Here is a 22,408-nt window from a genome sequence, read left to right as displayed (position 1 = left end):
GGAAGCCAGGGAGCAAGCACATCTCATGGTATCCACAGCTTTGTGGCCAAGTCATTTTTCTTTTTCTTTTTCTCCCCCTCTCCCCTCTCCCCTCTCCCCTCTCCATTCTCCCCTCTCCATTCTCCCCTCTCCTCTCCTCTCCTCTCCTCTCCTCTCCTCTCCTCTCCTCTCCTTTCCTTTCCTTTTTTCCCCCTTTTCGAGACAGGGTTTCTCTGTATAGCTCTGGCTGTCCTGGAACTCACTTTGTAGACCAGGCTGGCCTCAAACTCAGAAATCCGCCTGCCTCTGTCTCCTGAGTGCTGGGATTAAAGGCGTGCGCCACCACGCCCGGCTCATTTTGTTTTTCTTGATTGGTGGCATCTGAGTGGATGGCTTTGCTGTCATAGTTAACACAAACCGGGCACACCCTTCTTGCAAGGAGGGAATTAAAGTCAACATATGGGGAAGAAAATAAATACCAAGCTCTGGCCCTTTGTCAACTGCAAATCAAGCAGTTGGCCATTTCCTTCTGATGTGGATGGCTTCCCCTGACCTTCAGGAAGGAGCCCTGGCATCCCTAAGAGGCAGAAGCCACAGACCTAGTCACCCATGCATGCCTGTGGTCACTCATGGCCACGTCCACCCTCACTCACACAGTCCAGGACTCTTGTCCTGATACTCACTCGCCAAACTCATCTGCCAGCTCAGTGTCTGTGACAGAACATCGTCACAGCAGATCACCTTTTCGAGAGGCTGGTCACCAGGGGAAGGATATTTCCTCCTCAGGTGGCTCTGGTGGCTCCCTGGAGATTAGCTCAAGCTGGCCTTAAAACAAGGTCCTTTCCCTGGATCTCAGTTCTCAGGACCTTGAGGTTGTAGCATAGAAAATGCATCCTTGGGGCTGGAGAGATGGCTCAGTGGTTAAGGGCACTGACTGCTCTTCCAGAGGTCCTGAGTTCAATTCCCAGCAACCACATGGTGGCTCACATCCATCTGTAATGGGATCCGATGCCCTCTTGTGGTGTGTCTGAAGACAGCTACAGTGTACTCATATAAATGAAATAAATAAATCTTAAGAGAAGGAAGGAAGGAAGGAAGGAAGGAAGGAAGGAAGGAAGGAAGAAAGAAAGAAAGAAAGAAAGAAAGAAAGAAAGAAAGAAAGAAAGAAAGAAAGAAAGAAAGAAAGAAAGAAAATGCATCCTTATAGCGAAGGAAACCACCCCACTGGTCTGCTAGGGAACTCCAAATTTGTTCCCTTGAGTATGTAGTGAAAGAGGGTATTAAACCAGAAAGGATTTATTTCCTGAAACCCCTTGGCTTCCCAGATGATAGAAACAAAGAACAAAAAGTAATATGAGTTCCTCAGAGAAATTATACAGACTTGTGTGTCTCCCCTTGGCGATGGATTTATTAAACAATTCTGGAATGGTTTGCTGGTGTCTGGAGAAGATGGTAAGCAGGAAAAGAGAGAGGCAAAGTGGGGCTTCCATGCAGGGGTAGGGGTATGAGGGGGTGAGGGGGTGGTAATGGGGTGGCAGGGTAGAGAGGTGAGGTGGTAAGGGTTGGGGTGGTGGGATGGTGGTGCCATGGCTTCTGGGGTAGGGAAAGGGAAAGCTAGTGTGCTTGTCTGGAGCTTGGGTACTTATTCCTCCTGCAAGTTGCTCCAAGTGTTCACATCACTTCTGGCCATGGGCCAGGCGCTGCAAGGAGGCAGAGAGACCACAGCACCACAGGAATAAGAATGGTTTCAATGACTCAGGCCTGTCTTGCCTGAGGTGACTGTGCCAGTAGCCCCACCCACTTCTTCCCAGCCTTTCTGTTCACGATGCATTGTTATTATGAGGAACAAATTGTGTGTGTGTGTGTGTGTGTGTGTGTGTGTGTGTGTGTGTGTGTACTTAGGGCTGGCAAAAGCTTGGGGGAAGAGAGGAAAAGCACTTGGCTAAATCCAGGCTTCTGGTTAAATAAGGTTTAATGATTTGAATTCCCCCTAGTTTCTGAGCCTTAGCTTCTACTCAATTTCCTTCTGTTCGCCCCTGAGCAGGGTGGTGAGCCAGGCTCTGTGGTACCTTTGCCTTCTGTACTTCCAACCTTTTCAGGTGAAGGGAGTCTGGAACCTTCTTCATTGGGGATGAGGGGAGGGAGCAGCTACTTGCTATCCTCACCTGCACAGACCAGACATGGCTCTCCAGGGTGCCCTCTCCTGAAGATGTAACTTCTTTCTTCCAATCAGCGGGCCAGAAAATTGACCAATGGCAAACTCATCTCCACATTTGATCTCATGTCTCTTCTGCTCCCAACCCCTTTAGGAATCTCTGCTTCAGGTCTATGGCCCCCATCTGTGATCCACCCAAGGATGTGATAGAGGGTACCAGTCAGCTTCATACAAATTAGATACTATCTATCGTAGCATCCCACGAGTGTTGTCCTCCAGTGGTCGCCACCAGGACAAGTTTGTGACACGGAGGTAAGAAAGCCAGGTGGCCTCACAGAGCTAAACTGTACCTTGCAGCGGTCACTGTTGATAGGAGAGCACTGTGGGAGCCAGTGGCTGGAGGTGCCTCAGCCGGACTTAGTGCTAGTTTTTTTGTTTTTGCTTTTTTAAAGATTTATTTATTTATTTTATATATTTGAGTACACTGTGGCTGTCTTCAGACACACCAAAAGAGGACATTGGATCCTATTACAGATGGTTGTGAGCCATCATGTAGTTGCTGGGAATTGAACTCAGGACCTCTGGAAGAGCAGTTAGTGCTCTTAACCACCAAGTCATCTCTCCAGCCCGGTTTCTGCTATTTTGATTATCTTTTCCTGAGACTTTCTCTCCCCATTTAAGATGAGGCCTCAGCTGCTTGTTTCTGGATTGTTCTACTTATGTGAAAATCCCCCAATGACGAGAAATCGCTGGGAAACAGTGGAGAACACATACTGCTCCTGGGGTCCTGGGGCCCTGATTCCACAAGGCGAGACCCACATGGACAGCTATTTGGCTTTGCAGTTGGGACTTGGCCTCTAATTAAAAACTCCCCTTCTCCATGGCTCCTCCCACCCTGCATCACCACATCCATCAGCCGCCCTCAGCCAGCTCGGGCATGGCCAGGCATCTCTGGTTTAGTCAGACTTTGCTCTATGTGGTTCTAGAACACCTAACCCTCCAATCATTTGATCACAGTGGGAAAAATACTGAATGCAGCAACCGTCTCCATTAGTCTAAGGTTATAGGATGATTGATTTAATTGGCTAAGGAAGTCTTTGTTTTTTCCAAAAGACATAGATACAACCCAGAAAGCTACAGAAAGTTTAAGGCTCCTTTTCCCTGAAAAGTAAGGAACTGCTGGGGGCAAAGGTCCCACTGGGTCCTTTTCTGGGCCTATCACCCTGCTGAGAGGTGAGTAGAAGGCTAGTGTCTTAGTTAGGGTTTCATTGTTGTGAAAGGACAACAGGACCACAGTAACTTATAAAGGCCAACAATTCATTGGGGCTGGCTTACAGTTTTAAGAGGTTCAGTTCATTATCATCATGGCAGGAAGCACGGCAGCATGCAGGCAGACATGGTCCTGGAGAAGGAGCTGAGAGTTCTACATCTTGATCCTTAGGCAACCAGGAACAGACTGTCCTTCCCGGGTAGCCAGGAGGAGGGAGAGTCTTCTTGTTACTGGGTGGTGCTTGAGCATATGACCTCAAAGCCCAACCCCACAGTGATTCACTTCCTCCAACAAGGCCACACCCACTCTAACAAGGCCACACCCACTCCAACAAGGCCACACCTACTTCAACAAGGCCATGCCTACTCCAATAAGGCCTCACTTCTTAATAGTGCCACTTTCCCATGGGCCAAGCATATTTAAACCACCACAGCTAGAAACCTTTTTTGGGTGCTGGTAATCGAGCCCGAGTCCTGTGAAACAGCAGCTGGTGTTTACCACTGAACCGTCTATCCCAACACTTTATGAGATGGGGTCTCTCACCGACCTGGAACTCACTAAATAGGTCAAGATGGTCATCCAGCAAGCTCCAAGGATTTGCTTGTCTTTAAAGCACGTGTTCTTAGGATTGAACACAGGTTTTCATGTTTGCAAAGCAGGCACCTCACTCTCTCCCCCACCCTCTGAACTCTCATTCTAAGAGTGGTTCTGTATTCCACAATCTACTACATGCCCTACAGTACAAAAATGTCTCCCTCATATACATACATGGAAGTACAGTGGCGGTTCCAGAAAGATCCATGAGGTTTCTCCTGAAGTTTCATTGCTGTCTCTCTCCAGGGACCTTGTATGTTCACTTAGAAGCCCCAGACTTGAGCCTTTCTTTTTATCAGCACAAAACCAAGTGGTGTTGTCCCAGCCATACAGGGACCGTTCATTCTCCTACCACGCTCACATCTTACTAATCTTGATGTACCTCAGAGGAGTCTGACAAAGGAGAATATTTAAATCCTTAAATGCTTCCCAGAAAGCAGGTTCTGGGCAAAAATCCACCTGCTGGTGAACCTTGGGAGGTCAGCTTTCTCTCCAGGTCCAGCCTTGCTTCTCTTCCGGGCTGACATGAGCATCCTAAGGAGACCTTTGGATGCCCAGTGATTAGTGAGCTGTGGTGGGCTGTAAAAGACCTTGATGTGGGGTAGCCCCGTGGTCACAGGTACTTCTCACAAATAAGAGAGGCAGAGATTCCCATGTGTGTGTGTCTGGGGGGGGGGGGGAGCAGAGAGAAGCGCACCACCAAAGGGCACAGCTGCAGTTGCTTGGGGGAGGAGGGTTGGGTGATGCAAGAAGGTACACAGGAGTCTTGGTTCTATAGACGCTCTTACCAGAAGCAAGCCATCTCTCCATCCTCCCTCTCCTCCATGCTTACCTCCCTCACGCCCCTCTCCCCACCCAGTGCTTCCTGCTCTGATATGACTGATTCTGCAGGTTGATCATTCTAACCTGTGGCTCTTCTCACTAAGAAATGTTTGCACCTCTATAAAGTACCACTTGTGTGTCTCCTCAACTCTCCTTGCGCAAAACAGGCCCTGCATTTGAGCAAGATGGTTCATAATATAATCTGGGTTGAGGGCTCTCGTAGAGAGAGACAGCTGAGGTCAGAAACTCCTGATTTGGGAAGCTTTGTGCAGGATGGGTCAGGTTTAAATGAAGTTGGAAACTCTGGCTCAAGGGCTCTCTGGACTCGGGATGGAGAATGTTAGAGCATGCAGTAATGTTAGATAGAGCATTCAGTAATCTCCAAAGGACATGTGCTTCCTTTCAGGGATGTCACACAACGGTGTCGCTCTGGGTCTCCTTGGGGCATCTAAGCTGGGTCCCTGTGCTTCTCAGCTGTTTCAGCTGGTGTGGTGCAGGCGACCTTACCCTTCCCCTCCGTCTGGTGGCTTCTGTTCTCCTGGGTTGGGCTGGGCATTGCTTTCCCGGGTGGAGACTTCCTTAAGCTCAGATCCATGAAATCGATCCAAAAAGGAGTCAGGTGTCTGGTCTTCATCGTGTAAGTGCCTGGAGGCCCACGCACGAATCGAGATGATGAGGCGTGACACCCTGGAAGAGGATGGGAGAGACGAGAGAGAATGACAGATAAGAAAAGACCCCGATCTGGCCTCGAGGAGCCAGAAGAAGCAGAAGTGATCGCCAGAGTGAGTCTGGGATGTGTGGCTCAGGCCTCCATTTCTACTGAGTCCCCTTCTCCCTCTTCTTCCTTTGCCCTCCAGGCTGGGGCAGAGCCTCACTGACCAATCACACCGTGTCTTTATTATGGCTTTGTCCTTTCTACTTTCCCGTAGACGTGCTTCTTCTCTTGGGGCATCAGTGAGCATTTCTGCTCATTAATCCTTTTGCCCAGGCAGGTCTCTTGTTTGTTAGGATCGCTAAGTGAGAACCGGAGAGCGCAGCACTGAAGAGTACTTGCTGCTCTCAAAGAGGACCTGGGTTTGGCTCCCTGCAGTTTAGAACCATTTCTAAGTCCTGTTCTAGGGGATCAGACGCCCTCCTCTGAACCCGATGGGCAGGAGACACTTACACATGCTGCAATACCTACCTGCCAGGCAAAACACTCAGGCACAGAATTAAAGAATAAAACCTTTGAAAAAGTATTATTTAGCATAGGAGCAGTAAAAGTATACAATCATTGTGGATTAAATATAAATGTCCCCCATAGGTTCCTATGTTTGAATACTTGGTCTCCAGTTAGCGGCACTTTTTGGGAAAATTATTCTCAGCTCTACCCAGTGTCCCCTCCCATGCTCTGCTAAGGGAATAGAAAAATGTCATCCCCACCCCTTCCCACCCCCAGCTCCAGACAACTGACCCACAATGCACCACTCCTGACTCTGAACAACTGACAGCCTCACTATGCTGGAGTTGGGTATTCCACTCAAGGGTATTTCCAGCCCTGTGTCTGTGATGTGATGTAGCCAGAAATGGGGGAGGCATGCAGGCCTCACAAAGGCCACGAGGATCTACAGCAGCTGCCTCCCCAGCCTCTCCTCTGCCCCCATGGCCCTGTCTCTACAGCAGACTACATGGCTATCCTGACAGTGCCCTGCACAGCCTACCCAAGGCCTTTTCATCTGCACTGACTTGAAGATGTTCTCTTCCCTGCAACCAGAGTCTTGGGAGAGCATGTCTTATTAATATAAAACACTGGAAACAGCCAGATACAAGAAGTTCCTTAAAAACTAAGGCAGAGGGGCTAGGGAGATGGATCAGTAAATGAAACTCTTGTGCAAGCATGAAGACCCTGATTTCAGCTCCCAACACCCATGAAAAAGCCAGCAGGGAGTGTATGTGTCATTTATCATAGCTCTGAGGGACAGACAGGAGGACCTCTGGAGACTAGTGGCTGGCCATGACCTCAGTGAGAGATGTAAGATGAACAGCAACAGAGACACCTAATGTCAACCACACACACATCACACACATTACACACAGTCATACACATATATACACACATACCACATACCATACATACATGCACACAAAATCACACATAGACACCATACACACAGATCACACACAGACATCGCATGCACAGATTACATACAGACATCACACACAGACACACACACACACAAATACATACACCACACACACATCATTCACAGACATACTACATATACAGAAACATCATATACACACACACAGACACACATATTCACACTCATATACCACAGGCTATACATACATACACACACATCACACATAGATACCATCCACACAGATCATACACAGATACCACACAAACAGATCACACACAGATACCATATGCACACACACATACACACACAGACACCACACATACATATCACACACACAGACATACTACACAGACACACATACTCACATACCACACGCCATACACACATGCACACACACACACATCACACACACAGACACCACCCACACAGATCATACTCAGACACTACCCACATAGATCATATACAGACACCACATACACAGATCACACATAGACATCTCTTACACACACATACCACAGACTCCACATACATATATCACACACAGACATACTAAACACACAGACACCACATACACACATCACATATACACAGAGACAACACACACACATCACACATACACAGAGACAATACACACACATCACACAGACATACTACACATACATACAGACCCACACATACAAACACATACTCATATACCACACACACATACACCTCCCAGAAGAAACATTCTCTACAATTAAAAATATAATGAATAAATTATCTATCTATTCATGGCCCGTTTATGAATTTATCTGTTTATTTGACAGTCAGCTTACCAGCAGTACAGACGGCATGACTGTAAAACTGTTGAATTGGTTTAAGAAAATTACTGGAAAGTAATGATCATGGCGTCTGTGAGCACCTGCCGAGACGCCCACACACCAGTATTGCTAGAAGCCGTTTCAGATAAGGCTCAGAAAGGGGAAATGACTTTCTTCACGTTAAAGCCAGGCACAGGTGCCCTCAGAGGGAAGCTCGGACACTTGCTAACCTGCTGGGTGCTTTTGTGAAGATGTGAAGATGTGTGTTACAGAGCCTAGACACACTGAGGAACCCTCCATAGCTATATCATCCTCACTGTATCACTGTGTGTCACTGTGTATCACTGTGTCCATCCAGGGTTGTAGCACGGCTACCCAGTGGTCTCTGTTGCCTTTGCTCTGCGTTTCTCCAGTGCTGAGAAACAATGCTACTTTTTTTTAATTAAAGTATTTTTAAACCAAAGCTGTTCATCTTCAACTTTCCTGAGCTCAGACCATCAGGCTAAAAAGAACAGAACTAGTCACTGTTAGGGGATTCTGTTCCTTGCCCCATTCTTCAAACCTTCAAGCCTATGTGGCATGCAGTCTGAGGTACCTCCACATTCTTTCTGCCTCAGTCTCTCTAGTCTCAATGAAGACTGTGCGAAGTCAGTTACCTGGCTGGTCCCTGGCTTGTGACTACGCTCCGTGCGGATCCAGCCAGTCCTCGGGTCTCCATGGCGATCCCTTGCTGCAGTGTGGAAGATGTCTCCTCACATGGTGAGTGAGACCTGGGAAATCAAATATGCAGCATGCTAATTGATTTCAAGCTCTTTCACCTCAAGGGCGGTCAGAAGTGAGACGGGCAGCAGAGGGTAGACACCATTGCAGGTTCTCAAACCAGGGTCTGCTGCAAATCTTACCCCGGAGATCCAATGACCCTTTCTTTTATATTAACTTATTGTGGAATGTATGGTATATAGGTATACACATGTGCATGTACCTACCGTGCAAGTGTGGACAGACACTTCAGGGGACAGACAACGTGTGGGAGTTGGTTCTGTACTTCCACAGGTGTGTCCCAGAGATTGAACTCAGATTCTCAGGCTTAGCAGCAAGCTCCTTTACCTGCTGAGCCATATTGATGACCCTAAGTGACTCTGACCAGGGAGAGCAGCTTTTGGTAGTTACTGTACATGAGGAAGGTGAAGGCAGTAGAGCCAGCAGAAAGCGCTAGCATGCTCTCCACGGAGGCGGGGCCAGGGGAGGTCCCAGCACCCGCTGTCTTGTCCATGTTCCCATGCAATGCTTCCCAAACAAAGATCTCTTCTTGCCAACGTATTGCTGACTTCTGTAGCAAGTCTATGTCCTTCTGGAAGCCTCCTTTCCTGCCCTGTGCACGGTGCGGGCACTTTCTGGGCAGTTATGCACTTGCCTGGCAGGCTTCCTACCATTCTGGATCATGCCATGGATTTGGCCTACCTCTCCAAGCAACAGTTAAAATCATTTGAACAGTGTTTCCAAGATAAAGTCATTCACCCTTTGCCCAGCCCTGCCTCTGTCCCCAGCAACAGAGCAGTACTCGGCGCCACTCTGTGCATTCAGGGTGAACAGCATGTGCTGAGGGGGCTATGACCTCATTGCTTGCTTTTGCACCTGGGAACAAGGGACTGAGGCTCATAATTTACATACCAAAGCAGACCCAGCCTCCAGGTTCTCCCAGCATCCCTCAGTTTCTATCAGGCATAACCTACTCTGTTGGGAAAAGTGGGGGGGGGGGGGGGGGGGCTGGGGAAGGAGGGGGAGAAATATGCCACATCCGGCCAGAGTTCCTGTGCTCTGGGCAGGCAGACATGGGGAGACTGCCAGTTGCTTTCCACATGGCCCCGGGTGGGCATCTAAGCCTCTGATCCACGCAGAGGGGAGGGTGGGGGTGGAGAAGGGGCAGCCCCCGACCGGGGACCCTGGGCGACACGCCCCAGGGTTATAGGAGAAAGGGATAAGGAAAGAGGTTCCCAACACTTGTGAGAGTGGCACAGCGGATCTAGATGGAGCAGAGACTCTCTATGATTTAAGAGCTTTATTATAGAAATTCAGGGAAAAAGAGAGAAGGTAGAAAAAGAGAGAGAAAGAGAGAGAAAGAGAGTGAGGGGTAAGAAGAGAGACAAGAGAGTGGGAAGTAAGAGAGAGAGGTGGGGACTGAACACCCCTTTTTATGGTCCTCACTGTTGCTAGGTGACTGGGGAGGAGTTTAGCCTGAAGGTCAGAAGCTTGGGCCATTGCCTACATGACTACTGACCATGCTTCTCTTGTGGGGACTGTGGGAGGTGGTACCTTAGGCAGGGGCCAGAGTTCCAGGAACATGAGGGAACGCCTACCGTGTCATGTAGGTGAATTATGACCATCGGGATTCAGACTTCAGCTCGACTGGAGACCAGCCTGCAATTCCCCACACTACTTCCAACCCTGAACGTTCCAGTTCCCAAAGGCTCTTTACTATGTAATCCAGACATTTTGGTCTCCCCACTCTCTCCTCTCTCTCTTCTTTCCCTCTCTCTGTGCATGCTCTCTTTCTCTCTCTTCCCCATCTCCTCTTTCTTTCTTCCCATGGTAACTTCCCTGCTTCTTTTCTTAGGGGCAGTGAACTTGCCTGCCCAAAAGCAGCTTCCCAATAAACATATATATGTGTGTGTGTGTGTGTGTGTGTGTGTGTGTGTGTGTGTGTGTGCGTATGTGTGTGTATATGTATAAATATGTATATAAGTATATAGACACACATATCTGGCTTGAATTGGCTCATTTCATCAGCAGCAGAGAAATAACTTATCACACCTTGGTACAGAGAGAGCTATGCTGGTGTCTGACAAACTGCCTAAAATAAGACCAGGGATTCATTGATTCATATTCTCTCTCTCTCTCTCTCTCTCTCTCTCTCTCTCTCTCTCTCTCTCTCTCCCTCCCTCCTTTTAAACCCACCCTAAAGCTAAATTTGGCCAGTCTGATTAAAAGCCAGCCAGGCAATGTCCCCTAAGGATCTGCACTTCGCTTCCGTGACTCTAGAGGAAACCCAGCAAGGCAAATTAATTCTATCACACGGCCTGTTCCAAACTAATCGGCTTTCTTAACTAGACGGTTGAAGCGGGAGGCAAACATTAGCTTCAGGGGAAAGCTCCACTCCCTGTGGTGTGTGATTAAGTCAGAGTCCTTGGATCCCAGGTGTTGATTCCCTTCCAGCATCATGCGTCCCACAGGGGATGGGGACTCATTTCCTTGAACAGCTTGTCCAGGATGTCTTTGAATAGCCATGCTTGCCAGCAGGCACCCCCTCCTCCCAGCAAGGTCACTTTTCTGCTGGGAGCACATGGACTTGGACAGCTCCATCGACTGTGTGGCCGGCTTCAGTGATAGAGACCTGTACACTGTCTGGCTCTTCAGGGCCAGATCTCACTCCTTATTCCTCAGGTTCGAGTCTCCCCTAAGCACAGTCATCTCACTGTGACTACATTCTGACATTGGCCATGCAGGGAGACTGAGACCACTCTAAGATTACTGGGACCAAGCCAAGGGGTCTGTTTTGGTTTGTGTGATTCCGGTGACTCAGGTTGCTGATGACCCCGATGTCCCTATCTTGCACAAGTGTGACTGATTTTTTTTAATTTTACAGTTGAATATCAGGCCTCCCCATTTATCTGAGTCACATGATGTTTTGGGTTCTTTGGTGTACAGAGGAATCATATTTTTTGTGTGTCATCTCCCAACGTGATCACATTGACTGACATTATTGTGTATCATCAACTGCAACCATTTTGCATTGTGCCCATGCAATACCTCTGAAAGAGACCAAACAGAAGTTTTAAGCTGCTGGGTGCAAATCTCCCCCTGCACCCTTTAGAGACAATTCACATCTTACCAGCGTGCACAGAAAAGGCACTGCTTCATGATGCCTGGAATTCTGCTGTTGATTATGTATGTCTGGTGGGCATTTACATAGCAAACCTTATTATAGCCTGTGCCCTCCAAAGATGCTCAGCTCAACAAGGGAACATAGATACCACAGGGATCCTATCAGATTGCCATGGATTGAAGAGCTCCCACCAGCTAGTAACACACACTCTATGTCGTACCACTGTGTCATTCCCTAACAAGACTTCTGGGAAGGAATCCCCACTGTCAACTACATGGCTACCATTGCTTCTCAGAGACACTCATCTTAGCAAGCACATGGAAGACAGATAGACAGAGCAGAGAAGAATGGAGTATCTGAGGTGACATTTGAGCCCGGTACGAAAGACATGGGTACCAAATTGGAGAAGCTAGGTAGTCAATGTGATCTAGAACCTTCCAAGGAAACTGAGAGGCAGAAGACAAAGAGGGCTGCTAGGATCTGATCCCAATGCTGGTGACAACTTCAGGTGTGATGCTGCCTTCTAAAAACAAACTTTAACAGGGTCAGACTGGACCCTGGCATCCCTGACAAGCCAGCCACTGCCAGACGCCCTAAATAAGCCAATCCAAGAGACAAATTAATAGCGAAAGCAGAAAAAGATTTATTTCATGTGGCCACATTGGGAAGAGGGACCAAGAGGTCCAATTACTCCCCAATTCTATCTTTAGAGTCCTGGCATGAAGTAAGGCCACATGTATACAAAGCTAAGTCACTCTAGTCCAAGTATGGTCCTGTTGGTCGTTAGCCCATCTTTGTCTGGGCTCTAGGATCTCCTGTGGTCTGACAAATAGTCAACCATATGTGAAATTTGTCCTCTGGAAATCAGTTCTCCTCTGGTTGGTGTCAGGTTTCAGACTCTTGGCTCTCTGAAGTCAATGGTTACAATGTTGCCAACACCAACCCGAACAATGCACTGAAATGACTTTTAAGAGAATGTTCAGACTGTGGCATCTGATCTCTAAGTCTGTTTGTACAGGGCAGTGAGATTAGGCAGGTTTCCAGTGTCCCCCATCGCTGAGCGAGGGCAGAGGTGTTATAAACAGCAAAACAGGTGACTTTGCAGTCTGAGTAACATATTACTCAGGTGACATGGGGTCAGGAGAGCAAACACACATGACCTGCCTGCATCTGTCTAGAGAACATGATACTATTCCTTTCTTCTTCGCAAGCCTGGAGGACTCTGAATAGTGAGAATCCAGTGCCCTTGGGCACGTGTGACCAGGGAACGGAAGTCAGTGCATTTTTAAGTCTTTTGGTCCTAAGAAGCAAGGTGAAGATGGTTTCCTTTGGTGATAATTGTTTTGGGCTCTACCCAGTCAGCAGCAAGAATAAAACCTCTTCTCTGTAAGACAGACCCCTGTGCCTCAAAGCTTGCTCAAAATAGCCACACCAGGAAATGAGTAGGGATTTGGGGTGCCCTCAGACCTCATTATAATTCTCTGTAGCACATCTTGAAGTCTCACTACTGCAGTGCCTTAAAAATATGCTGGATGGCTCCCAGGTGATTGGGTCAAACAACTAAGTAGAAAAGAAAGATCCAAGACTTTTGTGAGACACTCTATGTCACTAAGGCTGGCCTTGAAATTATGATTGCACTTCCTCAGGCTTCCAGATATCAAGGTTATAGGTTTGTGCTACCACGCCCAGGTTGAGACATTTTCATTTTTGGTATTTTCAAAGTGTATTTTATTTTCATTCAAAGGGAGCATTTTCATCCTTTCTTCTGACGTTCCCTTAGGAAAATCATCCCGCTAACTTAATAAAGAGAAAGGCAAACGGGGCTTCTGAAGTGCCGAGAGATCTGCTGGCAAGGCTGTCTCAGGGGACAAAGCATTGGTAATTCTTTCTTGCTGTGGCACTTAGGGAGGGGCTAGTGGCATACTGATGCTAAGAGGCCCATTCTATGATTGGGAGCACTGTGCTCTATGTCAGTATACCAACTCTCAATTATTTATTCCAAAAGCTTCCCCAAAGGACTAGAATTTGAAGGCAATAATGTGTTTGTCTAAACACCATTTCTCCCTCTAAAATAGTGATTTAAAAAACAAAACAACAACAAAAACAAAAAAACCCAAAACATTTTGTGTATATGGCAGAGAAATTTTTCAATCTCTTTTTTTTTAAAAGATTTTTAAAAAGATTTATTTATTTACTATATATAAGTACACTGTAGCTGTCCTCAGATACTCCAGAAGAGGGCATCGGATTTCATTACGGATGGTTGTGAGCCACCATGTGGTTGCTGGGATTTGAACTCGGGACCTTCGGGAGAGCAGTCGGTGCTCTTAACCACTGAGCCATCTCGCCAGCCCTTCAATCTCTTTAAAAAAATTTTTTTATATAAACATGTTTTTGCCTGCATGTACATCTGTGCACCACATGTGTACCTGATGCCTGAGCGGCCAGAAGAGGGCAACAGGTTATTTGGGACTGAAGTGTCAGGTTGTTGTGAGCCACCATGTGGGTGTTGGGACTTGAACCCCTAGCCTCTGCAAGAACATCCAGGGCTCTTACTCCTGAGCCCTCTCCCCAGCTCCATCTGCTCAGTCTTATGTGCAGAATAAGTGCTAGATAGTGTTGGGGAGCCCCGGGGGGACCCCGACTCTGCCTCAGTCCCCAAGGCAGCTTTACTTTTATCCTGATCACACGCTGGGTTCTCCTTGCTCATCCCAAGGAACATTCTGGAACTTGTTATTTACATGAAATGTTAGACTCCGATGGCTGCTCAGGCCACCGCATCTTGCAGCATCCTCTCTGACAAGTGCCGACGAAGACACCGTGAGTCTCCAGATAACAGGTGTCCCTGTGCCAGCATCTCGCCTGTCATTCAGACTGGTATTAGTGGACACACATCCTGCTTACCCCTTTCTCTGTCTCCTGCCTGGGGATCCGAGAGCCTGGCCACAAGCTTGAACTGTGAAGCCTCCCCCATTCCCGGTATAAGAGACTTATTCTTCCTCCATGTGGGTTCCTGTCTCCTCTCCTCAGCCCCTGCTGTGCTTCAATCTCTGTCTGTCTGTCTGTCTATGGCGTTAAATAAATCTTGTAGCCTCAAGGAGCAGTCTCTGTCTAATGTTCTCTATGGTGTCCTAGACTTTTCTTTGGGTCAACAACTTTGTTTGAAATAAGAACCAATGACTCAGGGAATAGGAATCAGTTCCCAGGGGTGGGACCCCAACATCTGCTAACACATGTCCTTGAAGGAGCTTCCACGTCAGGTTTGGGCATAATAGAGCCATAGCACAGGGCCCAGCAGTAACCCCAGCAGATTCCTGGGGTTTCAGGTGCTCCTTCCCCTCTCAGCATTTGGAAGGGAGGTGAGGTAGGTTTGCAGTTATAGGGACTAGTGTTTGGAAACTGCTGACCGTCGCTTCTTGTGTTAGTCGCTTCACTGCTGTGTGCCCAAGACAAGCAGCTTAAGGAAGAAGTATTTAATTTGGGATCTCGGTTGGAAGGCACCGCCCATCACAAGGCAGCTGATCACACAGCCAGAAAGCAAAGAGAGGCGACTACTGGTGCTCCTGCTAGCATTTCCCTTATGATTCAGGCTGGGGGCCAGCCCTTGCCAAGGTATTCACAGTAAGGGTAGAGCTCTTCTGCACCCCAGACAACCCAAACCGGAAGCTCTCTCACGGGCATGCTCAGAACTGTGACTCCTGGGGCAGTCTAGAGCCCGTTAAGCCAAGTACCAATATCAACCACCACATTGGTTACGCTACGGGTTTGCTGTGGACTTGCCGGGTACGAATCCAGACAAACGCAAAGCGCAAAGGCTTCTGGGAGAGGAAGGGAGGCTTGCAACCGAGTGAGAAGAAATGGTGGATGATGGATGGGGAGTGAAGGGCTGTCATGGCTGCTTAGAGCCTGGAGTTACCATGCATTTATGTTTGATAAGAAGGAGACATTTCTAGCCTTATATGGACACTTCCACAGCAGTCGGACAAAATGGCGAGCATGAGCAAGTTTCTCGTGGCTCAACATGAACTCCACAGCAAGAACTTAAGACCCACAGACTCCTGAGATGTCTCAGCAGGGAAGGAAGGCATGGTCATGCAAGTCTGAAAAACTGAGTTTGATTCTTAGAACTCCCAGGGTAGGAGAGAGCCAACGTTCCTGACCTCCGCATGCGCACTGTAACACCTCTGCACCCTTAATAAAATAAGAAATTAATACATGTACTAGACACTGAATAGGTTTCCTCCTGTGTTTAACTTGGACCAGGACCTGAAGGGAAATGCTGTCCCATTTCACAAATGAAAGTGTCGAGGCACGAAGGTCTCTCCCAGAATTGCTAGTCAGTCTTCAGTTTTCATATGGCCACCTGTGTCTGGGTGTCACTGATGTACCTGACAGCTTGGCTGGGGAGGGGAAACTCATTCCCCACAAAGGCTCAGGTCACTTTCTGCCTCCTGACCTTGCCTTAGAAATAAAGGGCAGGGCATCTAACTTATGGGGTCTCCCTGTGCTCAGAACAGGGGCTGGTGTAGGACAACCCAGTACAATTTCTGTGTATCCCCAGGGTCCTGTGGTAGCCTGGATACATTTTTTTGTGTGTGTGGTAGAATTATACTTGCTGCCATTTGAATCTTCATTTGCTGACCTTCTTAAAGTAATATAACTGTATTTAATATGTGTGTGCAAATGAGTGTGTGTGGGGCACACATGAATGCATGTTATATGTTTGTATGTGTATATGTGCATGTGCATGGGTATGTTATTCATGCCTGTGTCTATGTGGATGTGAACGTGACCATGGATGTGACTGTGCTGTGCATACTTGTGTGTGCAAGTGTGTGTGTGTGCTCAAGCATGCATATGTTTACATGTAAATGTGTATGCATGTGTTTACATGTAAATGTGTATGCATGTGTGCATGCACATGCCTGTGTCTGTGTGTGCATGTATGTGTATATGTGTGTGCTCTCATGCATGTATGTGTACATGAGAAGGATTCTCACGTGTGCAGAGGCAGAAGACAGCCTAGGGTATCATTCTTAGGAACAACATGTACTTCCTTTGAGACCATGTCTCTCACTGGCTAGATTGAGCCAGTTAACCCAGAGACAGCTCTGTCCTCCACAGAGCTGGGGTTACAAGTACATGCCAGGCTCAGTTTCGGATCTTCATGCTTGTAAGGCAAGTGCTTTACCAGACTGAAAGATCCCCTCCGTTTTGTGATCCCCTCATTTCCCATTTAATTGTAAACTTGGAAATCAAGTATTTAAATAAGGAACTATTATTAAATAAGAATAAATTGGTACTGTGAGGACTAGTGTGATGATACAACCTGACAGGATCTAGAATCCTCTGGGAAATGGGCCTCCCTCTGACCACACAGAAGAGGATAGTTAGAGTTAGCTGAAGAGAAGACATGTCCACTGAGGGTGGCAACCATTCCTTGGCTGGGATGTGGGATGGAGGGTATGCGCGAAGGCAAGCTGAGCAGCATCTTTTATGACTCTACCTTCTGACTGTGGATGTGGATGTGACTGTGGATGTGACTGTGGATGTGACTGTGACTGTGGGTGTGGATGTGACTGTGGATGTGACTGTGGATGTGACTGTGGATGTGTATGTGACTGTGGATGTGACTGTGGATGTGACTGTGGATCTGACTGTGACTGTGGGTGTGGATGTGACTGTGGATGTGACTGTGGATGTGACTGTGACTGTGGATGTGACTGTGGATGTGACTGTGGGTGTGACTGTGACTGTGGGTGTGACTGTGGATGTGACTGTGGATCTGACTGTGACTGTGGATGTGACTGTGGATGTGACTGTGGATCTGACTGTGGATGTGACTGTGGATGTGACTGTGACTGTGGATGTGACTGTGACTGTGGGTATGACTGTGGATGTGACTGTGTATGTGACTGTGACTGTGGATGTGACCGTGACTGTGGGTGTGACTGTGTATGTGACTGTGGATGTGACTGTGGATGTGTATGTGACTGTGGATGTGATTGTGGATGTGACTGTGGATGTGTATGTGACTGTGGATGTGATTGTGACTGTGGATGTGACTGTGGGTGTGACTGTGGATGTGACTGTAACTGTGGATGTGACTACCATTACTAGCTCTTTTAGGCTCCTGCTGCCCTGACTTTCCCACCATGATGTCTGTGCCCTGAACTGTGAGCCACGGCAACCCTTTCCCCCTTAAGATGCTTTGGTCAGGGTATTTGTTCCATGGGACAGGAGAAGAAACGAAGGCAGTACAGTGAACTGCGAATCACCTGGGTGCCATCTCAGGGCTGGCCAACACTAAGACACTCTTCACCATGATCTAAGACGTGGGCACCATGCATGAAACAAGCCCACCTTACCTGCCCAGGCCGTTCTCTACGTGGTCGAGATCTCTGTCCGCATTCTTTATTGAAAGTTGGGTCGGGGAGGGCTGTGAACACTGGGTGTTCACCTTTGCCATCTCTGCACAGGTCACATTCAGCCCCGGGGTGGCCTGCTGTAACGTGAACACAGAGTAGGTATAGCATCAGGGCTCCTGCAAAGCCAACTTACTGTAAACAAAGGTTCTTAAAGCACTGGGTTTTCCTTTTTTAAAAGATTTATTTTTAAATACGGATCTTTTGTCTGCATGTGCCTCGTGTGTATGCCCACTGTCTATGGATGCCAGAAGAATGAATCGGATTCTCAGGAACTGGAATTATAGACAGTTTTTAGCCACCCTATGAATACTGTGAACCAAACATGGTTCTCTTGTAAGAGTAGCAAGTGCTCTTATTAACCATTGAGTCATCTCTCCATCCCCAATATACCTTTTAAAGTTGGTTGTTCAGCTTAGTGGTACATTGCATTTGCTTACTGTAAGTAGTAAATAATAGTAGTATCAGTAGATTGCACTTGCTTAGTGTAATAATAGATAAGATAAATAATACTTTTAAAAATTGGTAGATTGGACTTGCCCAGTGTAAGTTACAAAATAGGAGGGTTTATTTTCGAAATGAAAGTTTCTGAGTCATTGTAGAAGCACAGGTCCAATTACAGCAGAGCGCAGGAGACTGGGAGCTTGCCAATGTAGCCTGCTCTGACTCCCTTAGAAGCCGAGAGTAGAAAATTACCAAGAGTCAAGCTTTGTTGACAACCTGCAGACATAGCAATCATGTACTCTGTAAACTCTAAAGGAAATGGGATATAACACATAGCGATGAAATCACATGTGGTTTCTGTTGAGGAGGGGGGAAAGAGGAATGTAATCAGCAGAGGGAAAGAAAAATTCCAGATGGTGCTCAAGAGTGCTCAGCCAATGAGGAAAGGGAGGGCGTGGCCTGAGTCAGATTTGGAAAAACAGTTCTCTGTCTCGGTGTCACCTGAGTTTGCGAAGTTGCAAAACAAACTGCTGTCACTGCTACTCTGCACCTCCAGTGCTCTTATTATGAAACCAGGGTCCACATTTTCTGACACTTAACATATGTGAGGTTCTGAGTTTAACACTAGCACTGAAAACAAACCAGCATCAATAACAACCGAACAAGTTCTGACCCCAGACTTAGCATGTGAAAGAAAGTAACAATATTCGGTTTTCATAAAACCCTTAAAGGTGAGAGCCCCGGCCAGGTGTGATGTCATCTCAACACTCAGGAGACAGAGGCAGGGGGCTGCAGGGAGTGCAAGGCCTGCCTGGCTTATATGGTAATGTGCAGGCCAGCCAATGCTACTTAGTGAGGTCCTATTTAAAAACAGGTGATGTCAAATGTAAGACACACTCACCTCATTTAATGATTACAATGATCTTTATGTAGCCGTTATCCCTTCCAATAGATGGCCATACCAACCTCAGAGATGTGAAGTAGCATAGCATGTCTAGCCAAAATAAGCTCAAACCTCCATTGCAGCCTATGCCGCAATTGACACAAGGCTGTCCTGCAGCTAACAGGGGAAGGTGTCCCTGTGGCTGAGGAGAAGAGGAAGCGAGTACAGAAGCACAGCTGCTGAGAGTGGCGTGTTTATCCCTCCTGGAGAGGTCTTCCAGCCTCAAGATAATCCTCTGAGGTTAGGGTCACCCAAACAGGCCAGCGCAGGCTCTCTGGAAGGAGCCCCAGAGCCCAAGTGTTTCAAATGTCAGTAGAGGTCACTTCAGGGAGAGACGATAATTTCTAGAAATAGTCCAATGACTCATGGGACTAAATGAATTCTATTTCCAAAGGAGGGTCAATTCAAATTGCCCAGGACACCGTGGGAAGCAGCCAGTGGCCCTGCAACCAAGCTCAGAGCACTAGGCTACCTAGGACGGACCTGGCTCAGTTGGGCCTTGATTTACCTCTGATGTTTGATAGTTTCAACCTGGAATTCTAAATTTTATAATTTCTAAAGAGAAGTAAGATAAAGCCTGTGGTCTTAGCTAGCTTAAAAAAAATTGCTGTGATAAAGAACCATAAGCAAAAGCAAGTTGGGGAGGGTTTATTTGATTTTACAGATTATAGTCAAGGCAGGAACTTGAGGCAGGAACCTGGAGGCAGGAACTGATACAGAAGCCATGGAGAAGCTGTGCTTCCTGGATTGCTCAGGTTGTTTTTTATACACTTCAGAACAATCTACCCAGGGGCAGCGCCACCCACAGTGGGCTGGGTCATGCTACATCAGTCATCAATCAAGGAAATGCCTCACAGGCTTGACCATAGGCCAATCTGATGAAGGCATCTTCTCAATTGAGAGTCTTTTTCCTGGATACCTCTAGCTTGTGTCCAGTTGACAAAAACTAACCAGGATAGCTTTTTCAAGGACCTGCCACCTAGAGAGGCAGCTGGTAGAACAATGGCCCTGCAGGTGGTCCCAAGAAACTTGGACTTTACTCTGACATCCAGTGAGGATGTGTCAGAGATACAAAGGTCCCTCTGGCTGCATCAGGAAGGATATATTCAGGGGGACCTGGGTCTGAGTGAGGAGAGCGGCTAAAATCTGCTTCAGGGTCTCTGGAGGAGAGAATAGTGGCCTGCACCAGCCACCTGGCCTTGATAATGAATTGGATAAACTGAAAACCCAGTGAATGGGTAGACTGTGCCAGGATACTTTATCAGTGTGTGTAAGGGCTAGTAGTGGGGGAGGGTTTGAGGATTATGTCATCATAGCTGGCTTTCAGAGCAGGGCTGCAAACCACCAAAGCAAGAAACTAAGGAAGAGAACAGGTTTAAAAAGAGAGGGATTGCCAGGTGGTGGTGGCGCACACTTTTAATCCCAGCACTTGGGAGGCAGAGGCAGGCGAATTTCTGAGTTTAAGGCCAGCCTGGTCAACAAAGTGAGTTCCAGGACAGCCAGGGCTACACAGAGAAACCCTGTCTCGGAAAAAAACAAAAACAACAACAACCAACCCCCCCCCCCAAAGAAGAAGAAGAAGAGGAAGAAGAAGAAGAAGAAGAAGAAGAAGAAGAAGAAGAAGAAGAAGAAGAAGAAGAAGAAGAAGAAGAAGAAGAAGAAGAAGAAGAAGAAGAAGAAGAAGAAGAGGGATTCCAGTTGGAGATGTCTGGTGGTTTTTCTGTGGAAGTACTAAGACAGCATGACAGGGGCAAGTTGTAGAAGAAGGAGTTTATTTGGGCTTATGGTTTCAGAGGGTGAGAGTCCGCTGTGATGTGGAAGCACGACAGCAAGCAACAGGCAGCCAGAGCCAGAGCTGATGCCAGAGCTCTCATGTCTTTTTTTTTTTTTTGCACAGGGTTTCTCTGTGTAGCCCTGGCTGTCTTAGAACTCACTCTGTAGACCGGCTGGCCTCACACTCAGAAATCCTCTTGCCTCTGCCTCCCAAGTGCTGGGATTAAAGATGAGCGACACCACTGCCTGACTTTCTCACATCTTCAGATGCAAAGCACACAGCAGAGAGCAAGCTGAAGATAGTACAGGCTTCTTCTTCTGAAAGCCTGCTGCCCCCAGTGACTTCTTTCAGCAAGGCTGCACCATCTAACCTTCCGCAAACATCGCCACCAACTGGGGACCAAGTGTTCAAGACTATGGGGGGGCATTCCACATTCAAACTACCACACCTGTCTCCACAGACTTAGAGCTGATGTATGAGATTAACTAAAAGCAATAAACTCAACTTAAAAATGCCCATTCAACATTTAAAAAAAGATTTATTTGTTTTATGTATGTGAGTACACTGTAGCTGTCCTCAGACACACCAGAAGAGGGCATCAGATCCCATTACAGATGGTTGTGAGCCACCATGTGGTTGCTGGGAATTGAACTCAGGACCTCTGGAAGAGGAAGCAGTGCTCTTAGCTGCTGAGCCATCTCTCCAGTCCCCATTCAACATTTTTAACAGAGCAGTTACTATGTGCTAGAGAACACTCTAGAAGCCCAGATTTGTCAGAGAATAATAGATTATAAACCCCAGCTGCTAGAGTGTTCTCTGTCCTCTGTGGAAGGAGCTAACTGCCTAGTGGGGTTCCCTGCAAACTTTAAAGCAGTTTGGGGATTTCTGTAGAAAGACAGTCAAGAGACTCTCCTTTGTAAAGGAGACCTCAGTTGAGAAAAGGCCTCCATTAGAGGCCTGTAGGCAAAGAGTCAGGGGCATTTCCTTGACAATCAGTTGTTGTCTGAGGGTCCAGCCCATAGTGAGTGGTAACCTCCCTGAGCAGGTGGTCCTGGGTTGGATTTAAAGTAATCTGAGTAAGACATGAAGAAGAAGAAAAAGAAGAAGAAGAAGAAGAAGAAGAAGAAGAAGAAGAAGAAGAAGAAGAAGAAGAAGAAGAAGAAGAAGAAGAAGAAGAAGAAGAAGAAGAAGAAGCA

The 22,408-nt window shown here is 47.3% G+C and overlaps 1 protein-coding gene across 4 annotated transcripts in view; it reads right to left on the bottom strand.

Moving 5' to 3' along the window:
• The window catches only part of Cnga3 (cyclic nucleotide gated channel alpha 3), a 45,144-nt gene that overhangs the window by 13,045 nt on the left and 9,691 nt on the right, over nt 1-22,408 (bottom strand). For 3 of the 4 annotated variants that reach the window (XM_017313748.2, XM_017313745.2, NM_009918.2), the window contains 2 exons: nt 17,995-18,131; nt 5,328-5,507 (listed from right to left, as the gene is read on the bottom strand). In XM_017313748.2, the coding sequence (XP_017169237.1) occupies nt 5,328-5,507; nt 17,995-18,095 (281 nt within the window). In that variant the 5' untranslated portion in view covers nt 18,096-18,131. Of the gene's footprint in view, nt 1-5,327; nt 5,508-8,399; nt 8,514-17,994; nt 18,132-22,408 lie in introns of all 4 variants that reach the window. The other variant, NM_001282010.1, reaches the window with a different exon arrangement.

This window comes from Mus musculus, chromosome 1 (assembly GCF_000001635.26).
Source record: "Mus musculus strain C57BL/6J chromosome 1, GRCm38.p6 C57BL/6J".
NCBI lineage: Eukaryota > Metazoa > Chordata > Mammalia > Rodentia > Muridae > Mus > Mus musculus.
This window is presented reverse-complemented; position numbering and strand designations above follow the sequence as displayed.